The sequence below is a fragment of the Pipistrellus hanaki genome (assembly GCF_964339955.1).
Source record: "Pipistrellus hanaki genome assembly, chromosome: 3".
NCBI lineage: Eukaryota > Metazoa > Chordata > Mammalia > Chiroptera > Vespertilionidae > Pipistrellus > Pipistrellus hanaki.
The window spans coordinates 109,231,647-109,251,803 of NC_140505.1; the positions used below are offsets into that span (position 1 = coordinate 109,231,647).

At 36.6% G+C, this 20,157-nt stretch overlaps 1 protein-coding gene across 5 annotated transcripts in view; it reads left to right on the plus strand.

Moving 5' to 3' along the window:
- The window catches only part of CEP83 (centrosomal protein 83), a 120,590-nt gene extending 101,299 nt beyond the window's left edge, over positions 1-19,291 (plus strand). For all 5 annotated transcript variants that reach the window (XM_084880329.1, XM_084880330.1, XM_084880332.1 and 2 more), the window contains 6 exons: positions 1,775-1,850; positions 2,057-2,214; positions 2,674-2,803; positions 15,314-15,417; positions 17,305-17,494; positions 19,129-19,291. In XM_084880329.1, the coding sequence (XP_084736455.1) occupies positions 1,775-1,850; positions 2,057-2,214; positions 2,674-2,803; positions 15,314-15,417; positions 17,305-17,494; positions 19,129-19,233 (763 nt within the window). In that variant the 3' untranslated portion in view covers positions 19,234-19,291. The remainder of the gene's footprint in view (positions 1-1,774; positions 1,851-2,056; positions 2,215-2,673; positions 2,804-15,313; positions 15,418-17,304; positions 17,495-19,128) is intronic.
- Positions 19,292-20,157: the final 866 nt, after the last annotated feature.

Below are 20,157 nucleotides of genomic sequence, written 5' to 3' on the forward strand. Positions count from 1 at the left end.
CTCCTGGTGTCTAGGGGCCATTTGTGTATTGTTCCTTATATTCTACCATAGTGATGATGTTCTTACTCCTTTTGTGTCTTAATAGTCAAGTGCTCTTGGCATTGGTATCATTGGCTTCAATTTTTGGATTTAGGGCTTAGTTGTTTCTCTTAATATATACATAACTTATTTAGAAAGCATTTAGGCTACAAATGGTTGAGTAACTGGGTCTTGTTTCTACTGATTTATCAAGTATATCCAAAATCTCTACAGAGCTAAAATAATTTGGGGCCTAACTTTTCTAACTTTGGACCTGGGTTAGGACCCACATTTTTTTCTCCTTTATTTTCATCTTCATGGTTTTGTAGAAAAATACCTCCTTTAACTTGTAATCTCACTACAAAATTAATAACATTAACTTTTAAGGAGAGAAATGCATAAAAAGTTTGAGAGTAATACATTTTCTAATATTACTAAATAGTGTGACTAGTATTGTCGAAGAGAAATTTTCCTTTAGATCAACTATATCAAACTCACGGCTGGCAGGCCGCATGTTTAACATGCTTGCTTTAGATCCATTGTTTCCATCATTTGTATGGAAATATTTCAGAAATCAGTGGGTCTAGTGGTTTCTTCCATGTCATATTGTCCAGTCATTTTACACATTTAAACTTTTAATCCAGGATTTAGATTAGTTCATTCAAATATTTATTGAATTTTTATCATTGTTTAAAGCACAGCCCTGGGCCTTTGGGAATGTTGCCTTTCCAATCAGCAGTTCTAATTGGATTGATAAATATTGATAATGCCAAACTAAAAACAAGTACCAAGTGAATTATATTTGAGATAAGTGTTTGAAGGGTTTTTAAAATGGAGAGGTTGAGGGCCTATCCTTCAAACCTAATTAGCATAAAGTCTTTCTCATGAGGTTAGTCATTTGGTCACCAGAGATGTTCTGAGAACATATTCCTTTCGAGGAGGATACAAATTGTGTGATTATTCATTTCAGGAATTAAAACTCAATATATTTAATAGAATACAGCATGTTGTCCTTATTAGACAGTTTCCTTTTAAATTAGTAAAATTGCCACATAATGAAGTGGGAAAGAGGGTCACTAACTTGTATGTTGGAAGACCTGAGTCCTTTGACTTGGTAGCTATGCATTTGGGCTAACTTGGTTAAATGTCAATCTTTTTATCTGTAAAATTGGGATAATAAAGATGACTCTGCTTATGCTCATAGATTTATTGTGAGAAATTACTACAATTAAAATTGGCCAACCTTAATTAAGTGCCTGTTATATTATGACATGGTGGTCATTAGAATACATTTTGGAGCTCCCTAACCTAGAGAGTAAAAGTGAAGTAGCATTGTAGCTGAAGACATTTTGTAAATTGTCAGCTACTCTCTGATTGTAAAGTGGCTTCTCCTAAACTGGACTGCTTTCTGGTGGCTTAGAACACATTGTACACTCCTCCACCAAAGACAGCTCAGGCTGTTCCCTTTGTTCATTAAAATCTGCCCATCAGGTTTTAATTGTCTCATATTCCTAGACAGACCTGATTTCTCCTCTATGCCAATAATTTTTTTCATTACAAAACCAGAAATTTTTGTTAAATTTTAGTTATATGTGAACATAATTTGGCTGTCTGAGGTCAAAATCTTTATCATTTATGTACCAGATTTCACAATGTCTACTGTTAATAAAGGCACTTGGTAAAATGATCACCTAATTCAGTGAAATATGTGAAATGTGGATCCTTAATAATGCCTCTTATTGTGTTTGATTTTCAGGTTAAAACTTCAACAACAAATTGTGAATATTGAAAATGCAGAGAAAGAGAAAAATGAAAATTCTGACCTGAAACAGGTATGCTATTTAGCAAACATTTTGCTTTTTTTTTGTAAGGGTTTTTTAAAATCTATGTCTTGAAGCTTATTTCATTTTAGGGTGTCCTCAAGGGCACATCACCTGAGTGGGGTATTTATGAGGGAAGATGTTTAGAATCCTCTGCTGCTTTTATACTCTACTAAATTTGTTTAGTGGCCTTAACATTTATCTTCTTCTCTTTTAAGCAAATCAGTAATTTGCAGATCCAAGTGACCTCACTAACACAGTCAGAGAATGAATTGCTGAATTCAAACCAAATACTGAAGGAAATGATGGAGAGGTTAAAACAAGAGTGCCGAAATTTAAGAAGCCAAGCTGAAAAAGCACAACTAGAAGTTGAAAAGTATAGTTTGCTTTTTCTTTTTATTTTTATGTACAACTATTTCTCCTCCCCCCCCCCCCTGCTATATTATATATAGTTATTTCAATGATAAGTCCATGTTGAATGTGTTTTGGGAACTAGTTACGAACACCCTTTGACAATATAAGTGGTCTGAGATAATGGGTTTTCTATTTCTAGAGAATGAACTTTATAGACTTTTGAATTATTTTAATAATAATAAGGTAAAAAAGACATTTATGGAAGAAGGCCTTTTAAATTTTTCCCTGACCATACTATTCTGAAAACTCTGAAAGAAAAATGTCTTTATTCATTGAGTTTACCAATATATTTTTTACTTCATATATCTAAATTAGTCTTCTGAATGTCATCACATAGGTAGTAAGTTTGATTTTACTTGGGATAATATCTGTTTAATCCTAAGAATTAATGTCCATGTTTTGCCTACATTTTTTCTAACAGGACATTGGAAGAGAAACAGATCCAGTGGCTGGAAGAAAAGCAAAAGCTTCATGAACGTATCACAGATCGAGAAGAAAAGTATAATCAAGCTAAAGAGAAACTGCAGCGAGCTGCAATTGCCCAGAAAAAGGCAAGTGATTCTTATTAGAGTGATTTCTACAGAGTAAAACATAATTAACTCTTTTAGGAGAATAAAATGCACAATGAAAACTGAGATTTTATTGGCTTAGTACTCAAATATGACATTTTATTTTCAACCTTCCAGAGATAAATTGGGAAAATCCAAATGGCTCAACAGATTTATTTCCAAATTTTTTGTACAGGTCAGTTTTTCAGAGCCAGCATGCATTTTTTTCACAGACTGTTTTTCAGTGATCAAGTTTCTAGACCAGCCCACACAAGTCTTATTTAACTCATTCTTCCTGTTGCAGCTTAACTAATACTTGTAATATTGTTTTTGTCGTTAAAATGCTTTTTTGTTTCCAACTCAGGAATATAGGAGCAAGTACCTTTTTGCCCTACAGGAAGAACTAGAACCCCCCCTGGCTTCTGAAACAGCTATGATAGTTCTAACAGCCACCCTCCTTTTAAGCTTCCCTTTTGCAGGCCTGTTTTCCCCAGAACCTAATAAATTTATTTTCTTATAAATAGTCCAGGGCATCCTGGAAATAATGCAATCAGATCATTCATCTAAGGCAGCGGTTTCAACCTTTTTTCTTCTTCAACAAACCCAAGGAGTACAGCATGACCACTTTAGTAACCATGACTCACTGTGGCAGTGATTTAGCAGTTATTTTAACAAAATTGGTGCATGTGTGTTGGGATTGGGGTTGATTTATCATATTGGGGTTGATTTGACATATCTCCATTTGATAAGTTCCCTTAGTCATGGCATTTGCTTTGGGAGGTAAGAAGATCTGAGATGAGAGCAAGGTGCTTATAGGCATAGCCACACCAGTGTCAATATCTGAAAGCTGTTCACATTTGCATAAAAGAGAACTATATATTATTTACATATTTTGATTGAGAAACCTGAGGACACAGTTCCTAGTCACCTACTTATGTATTAAGTATAACTGCCAAATGCCTTCTGATAGTTATAACGTGAGGAGTCTATGCCGAAACCGGTTTGGCTCAGTGATAGAGCATCGGTCTTCGGACTGAAGGGACCCAGGTTCGATTCCAGTCAAGGGCATGTACATTGGTTGCGGGCACATTCCCGGTAGGGGGTGTGCAAGAGGCAGCTGGTCGATGTTTCTCTCTCATCGACGTTTCTAACTCTCTCTCCGTCTCCCTTCCTCTCTGTAAAAAATCAATAAAAAAAAAAAAAAATAACATGAGAAGTCTTAAAGTTACTACCTCTCTCTTTTTGTGGTTTCCAAGTCTTACTATTTTCTTCCCATAATACTAAATATAGTGTGATACTGAGATTAGAAAACAGCATTTACAAACGGGAATTCCAGTGTTTTATATTCAAATATAAAGACTTGTGTTGTTTTTCCCTTTGTATATCACTTTTTTCCCCCTTTAAGGCCATGGAAGTTCTGTGCATCATATGGGTGTTGCTGGGGTTTCAGTACAGTTTATTATGGCTTGGGATGATCTTAGAAAGTATTAATGCTTTTTTGTACTATTTGAAGCCTAGATGACTCTGAAGCCAGATGTTAGCTGGAAATCACTAGAAATTATAAGAGCTGATTTGATCTTTCACAGATAAATTTTGTGTTGTGGTTTTAGAGAAAAGTATTTTAGAGTTAAGATTCTAACTGAGGTTAGTTTGGGTTGACTTCTTTTGGAGCAAAAGTGACATCCAGTGGTGAGAGAGATTATCAACTAATCATAGGTATACCAGAAAGAGAGAAGGAGGTGATATTTAAGAAGCCTGCAAAATAATCCCTTCATTAATGTTGTGATCTTGTATGAATTATTTTCTACTGTCAAGTAATGGGTATGAACGTAATAAATTTCCATTTCACTTTTCAAAAAGTGTGGATTATGGTTTGAAGTCATGGAAATTGTTAAGCTCAACTGAGTGAATATTATGAATTGTTCCATCACAAGGGACACTGCCCTAAAGACTAACAACTTTTAAGTAGATACAATTTTAGAGCTGGGAGGACTTTAGCACTCAGAGATAATAGTTTTTACAGATTAGGAAACTGAAGTGGTAGGTAGCCAAGATCACTTGACTGATAGAATCCTGGCCATGACTAAAACCTCCATCTTCCTATTCACAAGCCTGTGCTCTTTTTGCACCATTGCTCTTTTAATTTCCCACTTTCTTTTATTCCATATGCTTTGATTTTATCTTCATGGTAGCCATAATATACATAAGTATTATTTTCTATGGCAGAATAATCACTAGAAAAATAATTTAACTCAAACCTTATACTGCTTCTATATGAAAATTTTGGCTATAAGATTAAAGAAATATAATTCATAAGAGTGCAACAGACTTTTTAGATGTTTTAACTGATACAGATTTTAAGTTTTTTATGCATTAATACTAAAACAAGTCATAAAATATTAACTCCAGGGCAGAAATCGTAATTCTTTAGAGTTACTTTCCTGTAAGAGGTTCTTAAAGCTAGGGAATAGCAGCTTTATTTTCCCCTAGGCTGGATAAGATGGCTCACTGTTTTTGTGATTCCAACCTCCTAAGCACAGGATTGTGTCATTTTTGGTGTTTCTGGTAGCATCTTTGAGTAATAATATTTGCTGTAATTTTCTTGGAAAAGCTTGAACAGCCACCTGAGTTGGGAGGCTCTTCTTTTTCGCTTCTCCACACATTCTTGAAGTATGACTATGCAGAGAGATCTCTTGATATGAACGCAATGAGTTGTTCTTTTCTTTTTGAAGCACTTGAAGTAACAATACAAATACTTATTTGTATTCTAAGGTGTATATCTATGAAATAATTCTTGGTTAGATACTGTTATGGCAGGCTTATAAAAAAATGCACCGTAGACTTGAAGTTGTAAAATGTCTGTTGACTCTGTTGGGCAGCCTAGAGTTATTCTGAGGGGAAAATAAATACCATGATTGACTCCTGCCCTGAAGACCTGACAAAATAACTTTAAATGTAAATGGACTAAATGCCCCAATCAAACGACATAGGGTAACTGAGTGGATAAGAAAACATGACCCATATATCTGCTGTCTACAGGAAACCCACCTCAGAATAAAAGATGCACACAGACTGAAGGGATGGAAAAAGATTTTTTAGGAAAATGGAAATGGAAGAAAAACTGGGGTAACAATACTTATATCTGAAAAATTAAATCTCAAAGTGAAGGACATAACAAGAGATTAGGAAGGCCACTTCATAATACTAAAGGGAGCAATCCAACAATAAGAAATAACTCTGGTAAACATACACACACTCAATATAGGAGCACCCTAATACATTAAAAAACTTCTGGAGAATATGAAGAGAGAGATTGACAGCAATACAATCATAGTAGGGGACTTTAATAACCCACTATCACCATTGGACAAATCTTCTAAACAAAAAAATCAGCAAAGAAACACCAATTCTAAATGACTCACTACATCAGATGGAATTAATTGACATCTTCAGACATTCCAACCAAAAGCCACAGAATATACATTCTTTTCAAGTGCACATGGGTCATTTTCAAAGACAGACCATATATTGGGTCACAGACAAAGTCTCTTCAAATTCAAGAAGATAGAAATCATATCAAGCCTCTTCTCAGATCACAGTGGCATCAACTACAATGAAAACACTAAAAAAAAAAAAAATCATCAAACACCTGTAGGCTAAATAGCATGCTATTAAACAATGACTGGATTACTAAAGATATCAAAGAAGAAATAAAAAACATCATGGCTACAAATGACAATGAAAACATAACAATCCAAAATCTATGGGAAACAGCAAAAGTAGAGGGAATTTCATAGTTCTACAAGCTAACTGCATAAAATAAGAAACAACAGTAATAAATTTCCTAACCCTAGAACTCAAAGAGTTAGAAAGTGAGTGACAGGAAAAGTCCAGTGTAAGTGGAAGGAAGGAAAGAAATAATAAAAATCAGGCGGAGATAAACAACATAGAGACCAAGAAAAAAAATTACAAAACAATCAATGAAACCAAGAGCTGGTTAATTGAAAGGATAAACAAGATTGTTGAACCTCTAGCTAGGCTTACCAAGAAGCAGAGAGAGAGGACCCAAATAAACAAAATCAGAAATGAAAGGGGATAAATAACAACAGACCCCATAGAAATACAAAGGATATTTAAAAAAATACTATGAAAAACTCTACTCCAACAAACTAGACAACCTGGAGGAAATGGACATATTCCTAGAAAAATACAACCTTTCAAACCTCAATCAGGAAGAATATAAAAATCTCAATACGTCAATAACTATGGAAGAAATTGAAGTAGTAATCAAAAAACCTTCTAGCATACAAAAGCCTGGCCAGACAGCTTCACAGGAGAGTTATACCAAACATTCAAACTAAAACCTATCCTCCTCAGACTGTTCCCAAAAATTCATGAGGAAAGAACATTTCCTAGCTTATTCTATGAAGCCAGCATCACCCTAATACCAAAACCAAATAAAGATAACACAGTGAAAGAGAATTATAGGCCAATATCCCTCATGAACATAGATGCCAAAATCCTCAACAAAATTCTAGCAAATCGGATCCAGCAGTACATCAGAAAGATCATACACTATGATCAAGTAGAGTTTATCTTAAGGATGCAAGAATGGTACCATATCCGCAAATCAATAAATGTGATACATCACATAAACAAATTGAGAGATAAAAAACACATAGTCATATCAATTGATACAGAAAAAGCATTTAACAAAATCCAGCACCCTTGATAAAAACTCTCAGCAAGGTGGGAATAGAAGGATCATGCCTCAACGTAATAAGAGCCATTTATGAAAAACCCACAGCGAACATCATACTCAATGGGCAAAAACTAAAACCATTTCCCATAAGAACAGGAACAAGTCAGGGATACCCACTCTCACCACTTTTATTTGACATAGTACTAGAAGTACTAGCCCTTGCATTTAGAGAAGAAGAAGCAATAAAAGGCATCCAAATTAGAAAAGAAGTAAAGCTGTCCTTATTTGTACATGTACCTTTCTATGTACATGATATTGTACATAGAAAACCCTAATGATTCCATTAAAAAAAACACACAAATAGACATAATAAATTAATTCGACAATGTAGCAGGATACAAAATTTATGCCAAGAAATATGTGGCATTTCTATACACCAGTAGTATATTTACAGAAAGACTAAAAAACCAATACCATTTACCATTTCACTAAAAAAAATTAAGATATGTAGGAATAAACTAAGGAGGTAAAAGACCTACATGTGGAAAACTACAGAACCCTGAATAAAAGAGATAGGGGGAGACATAAAGAGATGGAAGAATATACCATGTTCATGGATTGATAGAATCAACATAATTAAAATATCCATACTACCCAAAGCAATCTATAGATTCAATGCACTCCCCATTAAAATACCAGGGCATATTTCACAGATCTAGAAAGAACTCTCCAAAAATTCATCTGGAATAAAAAAAACAAAAAACACCCTGAATAGCCACAGCGATCCTGAGAAAGAAGAGCAAAGTAGGTGGGATCTTAATACCAGATTTTAAGCTGTATTACAAAGCCACTGTTCTCAAAACAGCCTGGTACTGGCACAAGAACAGACTTATAGACCAATGGAATAGAATAGAGAACCCAAGTATTGACCCAAATCACTATGCTCAATTAATATTTGACAAAAGAGGCATGAACATACAATGGAATCAAGACAGTCTCTTGTCTCAAAAAAAGAAAAAAAAATAAAGAAACTAGACCACCAATTTACAGCACACACAAAAATAAACTCAAAATGGATAAAGGACTTAAACATAAAATAGGAAACCATAAAAATACCAGAGGAATCCTCAGCGAAATCTCAGACATATGTCGAAGCAACTTCTTCACTGATACCTCCTATGGCAACGGAAGCTAAAGAGAAAATAAACAAATGGGACTATATATAAAAAGCTTTTGCATAGCAAAAGAAACCATCAACAAAACAACAAGGAAGCCTATAGCATGGGAGAACATATTTGCCAATGTTATCACTGATAAAGGTTTAATCTCCAACATTAGCAGGGAACTCATACAACTTAATGAAAAGAAGATAAATGATCCAATAAAAAAATGGGCAACAGACCTAAATATATACTTTTCAAAAGAAGACAGAAGGAAGGCCAAGAGACATATGAAAATACATTCAAAGTCACTAATTATCCGAGAGATGTAAATCAAAGCAAAAAAGAGGTACTATCTCACACCTGTCAGGATGGCTATCATCAACAAATCAATAAATGACAAGTGCTGGCGAGGATGCAGAGAAAAAGGAACCCTTGTGCACTTCTAGTGGGAACGTGGACTGGTGCAGCCACTGTGCAGAACAGTATGGAATTTCCTCAAAAAACTAAAAAAAAATGGAACTCCTATTTGATCCAGTGATCCCACTTCTAGAAATACATACCAAGAACCTAGAAACACCAATCAGAAAGGATATATGCATCCCTATGTTCATAGCAGTACAATTTACAATAGTCAAAGATTTGGAAACAGCCTAAATTCCCATGAGTAGATGAGTGGATTAGAAAATCATGGTACATCTACACAATGGAATACTACGCTGCTATAAAAAAGAAGGAATTCTTACCATTTGCAGCAGCATGGATGGAACTGGAGAGCATTATGCTAAGTGAAAGCAGGAAATGAAAGAAAAATACTGTATGATCTCACTCATTTATGGATAATAAAGATCGATATAGAAGCAGTGAAACATGGAACAGACTGTCAAATTACAGTGGGAAGGCTGAGGAGTATTGGGGATTGGGGGAAAGAGATCAACTGAAGGACTTGTATGCATGAATATAAGCACAACCAATGGAAACAAGACACTGGAATGTGGGATGAAGGCACCATGGGTAGGGGAGCATTGGGGAATGACAGCTGGGGGAAAGTGGAGATATATGTACCGTATTTTCTGTCGTATAAGACGACCCCCCTAATTTTACAGTTAAAACATAGGTTTAGGCCGGGACCGGTTTGGCTCAATGGATAGAGCGTCGGCTTGGGGACTGAAGGGACCCGGGTTCGATTCCGGTCAAGGGCATGTACCTTCGTTGCGGGCATATCCCCAGTAGGGGGTGTGCAAGAGGCGGCTGATCGATGACTCTCTCTCATCGATGTTTCTAACTCTGTATCTCTCTCCCTTTCTCTCTGTACAAAATCAATAAAATATATTTAAAAAAAACACATAGGTTTAGGCTTATATTCGCTGTATAAGACTACCCCCCACTTCTGAGGCAACACCAGTTCTTTTTTTAATAGACCGCCTCTCTGACTCTGGCCAATCTGAGCAGGCTTTTTACTAGAACACAGTGTAGCTTTGTTCTAAAATTAGGGGGTCGTCTTATATGCCGGAAAATACAGTATTTGTAATACTTTAAACAATTACAAAAATTAAAAAGAAGAATCTGAACACCTATTTACCACAAAGTATCACTGCATTTCAATAGGAAAGGATATGGTTCTTTTTAAAATGTGTAGTGAGTTAATTGGTTATTAGTAACCAACCATGTTAGATTTAAAAGTATCGCAGACACAAATGTGAAAAGTTAAAAAAATTAAGCTGCTAAAAAACAGGGAGGAACTTAAGATCTTAGTAGAAGTAAAAATTTCTTAAACAGGACATAAAAAGCACTAACCATAAAAGAAATGGTTGATAATTTGAAATTTATTTAAATTAGTAACTTTTAAAATATATAAAATAACACCCTTAAGAGAAAGAAAATATTATCCCAGACTGGGAGATTGTCAATCTGTAGTATATACATGTTGTGTAAAAGGAGGTTTACAGTTGTTTGTATGGGAAATAATAGGATCTATACAAATAAAAGGGCAATATGCAAATTGTTCGGGAGCCATCACAGTGAAGACTGGCACAGGTGGGAGGTGACTTGCAGCGTTGGGGGTGGGATTGGGAACTTACAGTGTTGGGGACACGATGGAGGCAGTGGGGACCAAGGGTGGGGGAGGCAGGCCTGGTGGAGGGTAACCTGTACTCCCCACATGGCAGTAGTGGCAGCTGTGAGTGCTCCGATGGCCGCTGCTGCTTGCCCAAAAGGACCAGAGGTTCTTTCTGCCAAGTGGCAGCAGAGCCACTCTGCCAGGAAACCTCTGCATCTGCAGCGAAGGCAGATGAGCCAGGCACAGCCCAGCAGGGAATGCAGGGGAGGGAAAGTCCAAGTTCCACAGCTAAGAGCTCTGGCCCGGCCACCCCCCAGTTTGGCCTCCGGCCCTGGGGGTCAGGGGTTCTGAGAAAGGCAGCTCTGGACAAAGTCACAACGGCTGCAAGACCAGGGGCTCAAGGCAGCTGCAGGCCAGTTGGGGCGACACCGCTGTGGTTTATTCGCCGCCTGCAGGTGTTTACTGGTGCACGTGGGTGTTAGTTTTAAATGGAACGTGGTGCTGGCTGCATGAGAGAGTGGAGCATGGAGCCGTCACTCTAGCTGGGGGATGCGGTGGGGCACACGCCACGGCTTCCCCAGGGCGCTGCTTGCTGGCTGTCCAGGCCATCCCCACTGTGGGCTTCCTGCTCAGCCCAAAGCTTGGGCCGGGAAGCTGGACAGTGAGCTCCATGCTGTCCAAGCCTTGGCTTAGATCGCATAGATTACGAGTTCCTGCCAGGGAACATCGTCTTCTCTAGGCCTGGGCTCACTTCATTCACATTTCGGAAACAAAGCCACCTGCTCCTCTTCAACTTTGAGGCCAGGCCATGCCGGACTGCACAGCCAATGGTTCTGGAGCAGATTTCACACGCCCACATACTCACCAGCACACAGCACCCTGGCCACAGGTGGGCTCCATCATCCTGGTGGCTTGAACCCTCGCTCTCTTATTCTGGATGTCCCCAGTCCATATGTGCCTGTCTGCCTCTCCGGCTTACAGTTCTGTCCATGTACAAATGTGCTTCTGTTCCTTCAGTTTATCTTCAAAAGCGGGACGCTGGAAAAGCAGCCTCTGACTGCTCTCTGGGATTGCTCCTCTCCGTGGACCTCCACTCCTCTCATTGTGGGTCTATCCGCTGAAAAGCCGGAGTTTGCATTGGGTCTGTAGCCTGGTGGTGCGGACCCTGAAGCAAAACAACTGTCCGCTTCCAGTGCCCATGCGGTGGGGGTGCGGGGAGGGAACTGTATTACCTGGAGTCTGTTGTTCAGCTTTGAGGATAACAGGAGGCCTGGGCTTTGCACCATGATGCCACATAAAATCCAAGGAACTCTCTGTTTCTAGTAGTTTAACACGCTGTAAAAAAATTCCACTCTTTTTCTTCTCTAAATCTAAACAGTCTTTTGTCATTAAAGTGAAGACGTAGAAAGAATGTGTTTACACTGGGCTCCAGTAGATTTTCACTAAAAACATGTGTCCATTTTCAGAATGTATATCCCAATGGCATTCCAAATAAATGAAAGAGTTCAAGGTTTAGTTCAAGGTTGACCCTCTTGGTAAGAAATGGGAGTAAGGGGCATGATACAGGCATTTCTCTTAAAGAGCTTACAGTCTCAGTCGGAGAGAATAAGACATACAGTGTTAAAAAGTTCAGTATTTCAAGAGTTAAAAAGAGTACAAAACAAATACAAGAGGTCATACAGTGTTAGGCAAGTTTCAAATGAATGGAGGTTCAATACTTCAAATGGCAGTGGCTGTAAATGTGCATCTTACCCAAAGAACTGAACTTGGCCCTATGGCAACCCTTTGAAAACTCAGAGGTGAATCTTAGTAATTGTTCTCTTTTATCGTAAATTGCTTTGATTTTAACAGCCTCCTTGGGCCTTTTCCAAATTGCTAAACCTTTACTTCCCCCTTCCCCCCCAAGTTTTTAGTATATGAAAGCTGAGTAAGTTAAGGTTGTTGGTCAAGAAATAATGCCATCATGACCTTTGAGGTATATAGAATTTTTGGTCTACTTTCTTTTGATACTGTTTATTTCTACAAATTAAGCTGGTAATTGTCCACTCTGTTTGTAAATTCAGTTACTGGAGTAACACACATTTTTTTAATGTTTCACCTAAACTAGATTCCAGAATCCACCTGTCAGCAAAGTGCTTATTTAACCTCTTGGGTTGGCTTTTATGTCTGTCTCAGAAATAAAGACAGGAAAGACAGATACAGTATATACCTCCAGATAAATACAGGGTGGGGCAAAAGTAGACTTACAGTTGTTTATATGAAAAGTAATACAGTAATTAATCTCTCTCTCTCTCTCTCTCTCTCTCTCTCTCTCTCTCTCTCTCTCTGAGTGTGTGTGTGTGTGTGTGTGTGTGTGTGTGTATATGTATATATATAAAATGCAGTGTCTCCTCAGGAGTTTGACCTGGAGACTGGGAAGTTAGATAGCTCACTGTGCAGGGGGTGACACGGAACGAAGGAAGGAAGAAAGGCTCCAGTTGGCAGCTAGAAGGCCACATCGGCCCTGAATGCTGGCCAGGCATGGGGACCCTACCTGTGCACAAATTTTGTGCACCGGGCCTCTATTAATAAATAATAGTACAAGAACAAACTGTTTCACATACAACTGTAAACTTCCTTTTGCCCCCCACTGTATATCTGACAAAGGATTCATATTCTGAATATATAAAGAACTCCAACAAATCCAATAAACAGATTATGCAAAAAAATATTTTTAAACAGGCAAAAGACTGAGAGAGGCACTTCACAAAAAAGTGGTATCCAGATGGCCAATATGCATAATCACCCTGATTAGATGTCAGGAAAATGCAACCAAAACTACATTGACATACTCTTCTACTCCACCAAAAGAGCTAAAACTTAAAAGACTGACCACACCAAGTGTTGACAAGGATGTAGAGCAGTGCGAACTCTCATGTATTGCTGGTGGGCCTGTAATTAGTAGAACCATTTAAGAAAACTGGCAGTATTTACTAAAGCTCAAACATGTACACTCTATGACTCACTCCTGGTATATTCTCAAGAGAAATGAATATATATGTCCACCAAAAACATGTTCAGAGAAACTTTATTCATAGCAGACTCAAAATGGGAACATTCAAATTTTCATCAGAAGGAGAATGTATACGTGGTATCTTTGTGAAATGGATGACAACATAACAATGGAAAAAGACTGTGACCTGTAATACATTGTGTATTCATATAAAGTGCTAAACAGTAAAAACCCACTACAGAAGAGCATATGCTGTGTGATTCCTTTCTTTGACCTGAGCTGGTGAATGGATAGACATTGTGGTTCAGGACAAAAGAGTGGTTCCTCTGCCAGTGTAGAGGGAGGAGGCACAAGCTAGTATTGTGGGTGCTGGAGGGTGGGAGGCTGTGGGAAACGAGGCAGAATACCCGTAGTAGTCAGTTCCCAACTGGACATAGCCAAGGTGATCTTTAACAGTGGACTGGGCAGATGTAATATTCATTAGTAGAATACAGGATGCAGCAATGAATGAATTGTACCTATAAGCAATAGCATGAATGATTTTCACAATATTGAATGAAAGAAAAAAGCCATTTGTAAGAAAATGTACACTATGATTCCATTCATGTGAGGTTCAAAAGTAGGCAAAACCTTAACTACAGCTTTGGAAATGAATTAGTGGGTTACTTTTTCAGAGGACAGAGTAGCTAGAGATTGACAGGAGGAAGGGAGGGGCACTTCTGGTTTACCGGTGTTGTTGACTTGTGAGGTAATAACACCAGCATTTGCTTTGCTGTTTGACATTTTGCCTTACCATATATGTCCTTTGCATTTTTCTGGAAGCCTTTTATACTGGGGAGGGTGGGAGGAAAGGTAAGAAAACAAATACCTAAGTGATCTGTAACTACTAAAGAATATGGAACATTTATCAATGTTTTCCTGAAAAACACACACACACACACAAAACAAACAAAAAAAACCTGTTTTATAAAACTGAAAAAAAATTGCACTTCTTTTCATATACTACTTTTGCATTATATATGGATTTTTCAATATTATTAGAAAAATTTCTTTGTAAAGTTTATTTTTTAGTATTTAGAAAGACATGTTTTTATACTGAAATGCACTTATAATCTCTGTTAGCTTTTTGATCCTTTATCATTTTGGTAGTGTTTTATGAATTGTAAACATTCCTTTAACTATAAATTTTGGTGTTTTTTTTTTTTTTTATTTTATATATATATAATACATGATATCTTTTGTAAAAAACCAAGAGCTCATGATTCCTTATCAGGTATCAGGCAAATTTGTTAGAAAATTTGACTTCTTTGTTTTTAGATTTTTTTATTTGCAGCAATTTAATTATTGATACCAGTTTTCTTATTTGGCATTCATAATAGTTTTATTTGTCACACTGAGAATATCAGATAGATCTGTGGTTTATTATCTTTGCAATTTTCAGTAAAACTCATGTCTACTACTTTTGGTTCCTAGTAGTGACTAAAATACTTACGTCTAAATAAAATTGTTTTGGGGAGTAAAATATTCACTACTACATAGTTTTGTTCAAATAGGAAAGAAACCATGTATTTACATACTTGCTCATCTTGTTTCTTTATAGAGAAAATCTCTTCATGAAAACAAATTGAAGAGACTACACGAGAAAGTAGAAGTCTTGGAGGCAAAGAGAGAAGAATTGGAAACAGAAAATCAGGTGTTAAATAGGTAATATGTTTGTATGTGTGGATATATACCCCATGTGGTTATTTTGATATTATAGAACTTGGTTTCTGGCATAACACACTTTGTTTTCTTTTAAAATATACAGTTAAAAGAATTCTAAAACTATTCATTATACTCCTAATTTATTATAAATATACCCCCTCTGGGACTAAATGTTCCTTCAAACCAAAAGGTATCTAACACATGCCAGTGTTAGTATTATGGTTGGGACTGGTAGGAAAGGCGGGTCACTGGCTTTGGCAGCCAGGGTGGTGTGAGTTCTTGCTGTTGTGACAAGACAATGGCAGTGATTACATAGTATAAAATTGTGGTCACAGTTTAAAGCAAAGATCAGGTTTTGACTGGTGTGGTAAACTATTATTGGGCCATAACTTGTTTATTCATTTACATCGAAGCTAGTCATTTATTTGCACATTAACATTTTTGAGCAGAGAAGATTTACCATATTAAGTGATAGAGGCATTGTATAACTCATTTGATTCAAGTTAATAATAATTAAAAAAAAAAAACACCCTGCAAATTCAGCTAATTAATGGTAGCCTTAAGATTTTAGACAGCATCAGACTTTTCTATAATGGAAATTGCCTATAAAATCAAGCAGTGATGTTTTATAATGTGTCTGGTCTTCCTGGGTATAATTACCAAATTGTGAACAATTGTTTTTTTTATAACAACCAAGAGGTTTCTAAACTAGAACGAATGCCAACTTTATAATACTCTGTTCCAAAGTAAGATGCCACCAAATTTATTCTAAAACAAAATTCAACTTAGTACCTCTCATAACCATTAATTTGGAAATTGGATCAATTCAGGATTGGGCAGCTGTGGCACAGGTTATCTAGAACTTAGAGTAGTTTTGAAACTCTATTTGATTACTGATGTCACTGATGGTCAGAAAACTCATGTCCAGAAATATTTGCAAAGGCCTGAAAAGTTATTTTTTATCCATGTCATTTTCCCCTAAAGTTGGGACTTCACTTATGTCACTAGCTATGTTTTTAAAAATTAGGTTGAACAATATGAAATTCCCTATATTTGACCATAGTTCCCCTCAAAAATGGCAATTTCATAAGATTCAAGCTAGTGTTTTTTGTATTTCTGTTTGATTCCTTCTGTAAAATAAGGCATCCTTTGGGTTTAAGTTGTTTCCTTTTAGTCTCAGGATTCATGGATGTGGGTAGTGGAGTAGAAATGAAAATAAAAGTATCAAGAGATTTTTAATTGGCAAATAAACTTTAAAATGAGTTGTTAGCCTGCAGTGCTGTTGTAACAATAATACGTCCTTTCATATTTCTGTTTATCTTTCTTGACAGACATAATTTTATATACTGGGTGTCCCAAAACTATGTATACACACTTTGAATGATTATGAAGTAAGTGTTTAACATACAGTTCATTTTCAAAATTTAAAAAAATCTACAGAAATGAAAAAAATTTTGTCAATGCCTGTTTTCAAACTGATGACTGTTCTGGTCCAGGCACTGTTGATAATGTGAAACAATGGAATTGCAAACACCAAGATCATTTCATTGGGTATTTGTGCACCCTCAATTTTATTGACTGTTTCCGGTTTTGTACCGTAAGCTTTATCTTTTATGTATCCCTGTTAAAAAAAAAAAAAAAAAAAAGTCTAGTGGCACTTTAGGGATAAATTTTCTTTGTCCAAAGCTTAGTCTAGCTTTACGCATTATTACAAAATCAGTTAAACCTTAGAGTGAAAATTTAAAAGAGTCATCAGCGTTAAAGTGTGCATACATTTTGGGAGGATACCCTATATATTAAATACAGATAAACCTTATAATTTAGAAATTCTTCTCTTCCTATTTAAACTTCTGTATTAAAGAATACTTTTTTTTTTTTCTCTTTAAGACAAAATGTTCCATTTGAAGAATATACAAGGCTTCAAAAAAGACTGAAGGATATACAGAGAAGACATAATGAATTTCGAAGTTTAATTTTGGTTCCTAACATACCTCCAACAGCATCCATCAATCCTATTAGCTTGCAGTCAGCAACCATGGTTCCAGGCATGGAGCTAGCCTTTCCTCCTCATATGCAGGTATAAGCATTTATTTTAGGGAAAAGATTTTGGTACATTTTTACCTGTTTATATACAGAGTAAAAAATTCAAATCTTTCTTTAACAGAAATTTCCTGAGAAGCAAAGTGGATATTAATCTATTGTATCCTCTAGTGATGGTGCTAAGAGTAAAATCTCCTATTAAGAAAATTATTATTATTTTTTTAAATTTCTCACCCGAGGATATTTTTCCATTGATTTATAGAGGAGGTGGGGAGGGATAGATAGAGAAATACTGATGTGAGAAAAACACATCGATTGTTTGCCTCCTGTAGCACCCTGACCAGGACCAGGCTGGGGAGGAGCCTGCAACCGAAGTACATGAAGGTACATGTCCTTGATAAGAATTGAACCCAAAGCCCTTCAGTCCACATGCTGACACTCTGTCTACTGAGCCAAACCTAGTAGGGCCTCGAAGCAATTTAAAGGAAGGACCTCCCATGGCGGGGTGGCTCAGTTGGTTGGAGCATTATCCTGGACACCAAAAAAGTTGTGGTTCTATTCCTGTTAGGGAACATACCTAGGCTGCAAGTTCAATCCCAGTCAGGTGCATGAAGGAGGCAACTGATCAATGTTTCTCTCTCACATTGATGTTTTGCTATCTCTCTGTCTCTACTCTCCCTTTTTCCCCCTCCCTCCCTCTCTTACTTTCTCTTGGAAATCAATATATCCTTGGGTGAGGATTGAAAAAAAAAAAAAAAGGAAGTTGATTGATGAGTGTTTGAGTAATCTAAAGTTTGTAGCTTACTCTTGTAACACTACTACCGAGCATTTACTAATGCGCTGCACTATGCATTTTCCTTACAATATTTTATGTAATCCTAATGAAACATGGTTTGAGGAAAGGTATTATTATTGCCAATTTACAGATGAGAAAACTGAGTCAGAGAGGTGAAATGACTTTCCTAAGATCATAGCTAATAACTGATAGCCTTCAGTTTCAACATATAGCTAATTCCACTATATTAGGTCCTTGAGATACTGAAGGTATCAAATTATTTGGATGATTTTCAGAAGATGAATTAATAATAAGTAATTATATTTTATAATGCTATAAGATTTTAGTTATAGAACAATCTCAGACCAAGAGCTTTGTTTATAATAAATTAGAGGCCCAGTGCACGAATTTATTCAAGGGTGGAGTCTGGCCAGCCTGCCCTAATTGGCCCCATGGGGCTGGGCGGCAGGGGGGAGGGGACGTGGGAGATTAGTGGGCCAGCCCCCCCCCCCCAAACTTCTGGTGGAGGGGACAATTTGCATATTAGCCTTTTATTATATAGGATTGCTATTAAACTCCAGTCTTATTAGAAAGTTGTTATATAAGTACATCTAGACCCTGCATGAGTATTCTCTAGTTTACTTCCCGGTGAATTTTATACCTAGAGAAGGACAGATTTGGGGTTTTGCTTTACGGCTACAGCTTGAGGCAGGAGAGACGTACAACTAGTCAGAAGTCTGGCCCATGCTGCCGTGTTCTTAGACGGCTAAAATGGCCATTCTTGCTCTGTCAGGTGTGCAGGCCTGAATAAAAGAGGACTGAGGCTGCTGCGCAAGTTAGTTTTCCACCAGTTTTTCTGAGCCTTTTCTTAATTTCTTTTTTTCTGTGCTTTTAAGGAGGAACAACATCAAAGGGAACTCTCTCTACTTCGTAAAAGACTAGAAGAACTAGAAACAACACAAAGAAAACAACTAGAGGAACTTGGATCATCTGGGGAATGATGTTTTTAGAGAAAAGGGATGAAATCAGTGACACAATAAAGCTTGAAGTTTTAACATACGTGGCATTTAGATACTTTATTACTGTTTGCCAAAACCCTTGAATTTGCCTCAAGAAAAGGTACCAGCTACATGCTGTAGTGCATGCAAGTCGGGATTTTAGGGTTATATTAATAAGTGAAGCATTAAACAGCTTCAGAGCTATTTAGAGTATATATTGGAAACCTTTTGAGAATGGTTTAAATAAATGGAGCTAATTTAATTGGAGAATCAGATTTTCAAATTATTTTATTAATTTTACTTTGTTGAATTTTGGGGGCGTGTTGCCTAAAATATGCCCATGTTGTATTTCTTCTTCCTCGTCTTTGAGATGTTTGACAATAACAGCGTCAGTAAACATTTTCTGGTTTGCTATATATGAGTTAAAAACCTCTAGTTCTTAAAAAAAGATGACAGTTTTAAAGTCAGCATAAAAAATACAACTTAAAGATATCTAAATATAAAACACTACTTTTTCTAAAATCTGTGTGCACATAATTTATTAAAGAGCTTAATAAATATTTTTCTATCTAGCTGTATTGTCTTTTGTTGGATTTTTTTTCAACCATACAGTGTGTATTTAGCAATATAAATTGCATTGATTTTGACTTTTGAGATAGAATAGGAAATAATAAAGTTCAAATAATTAAATACGGTGGCTTTATAAAACTTGACCCCAGTGGGTTCCCTTTAAAGGTATCATTGGCATTTAACTTTGCCTCCCACTGTATTGATCTAACCAATTTACTCTTAAGTGTTTTATTTCTGTTCATCCCTAAGTATGCCATCATTTGCTTTTTAATGTAACATCATCCTTTAAAGGAATTAACGTCACATCAACAAGGCAAAGCTCAAGTCTGCCAAACCAAGTGAAATGTCCATTACCCA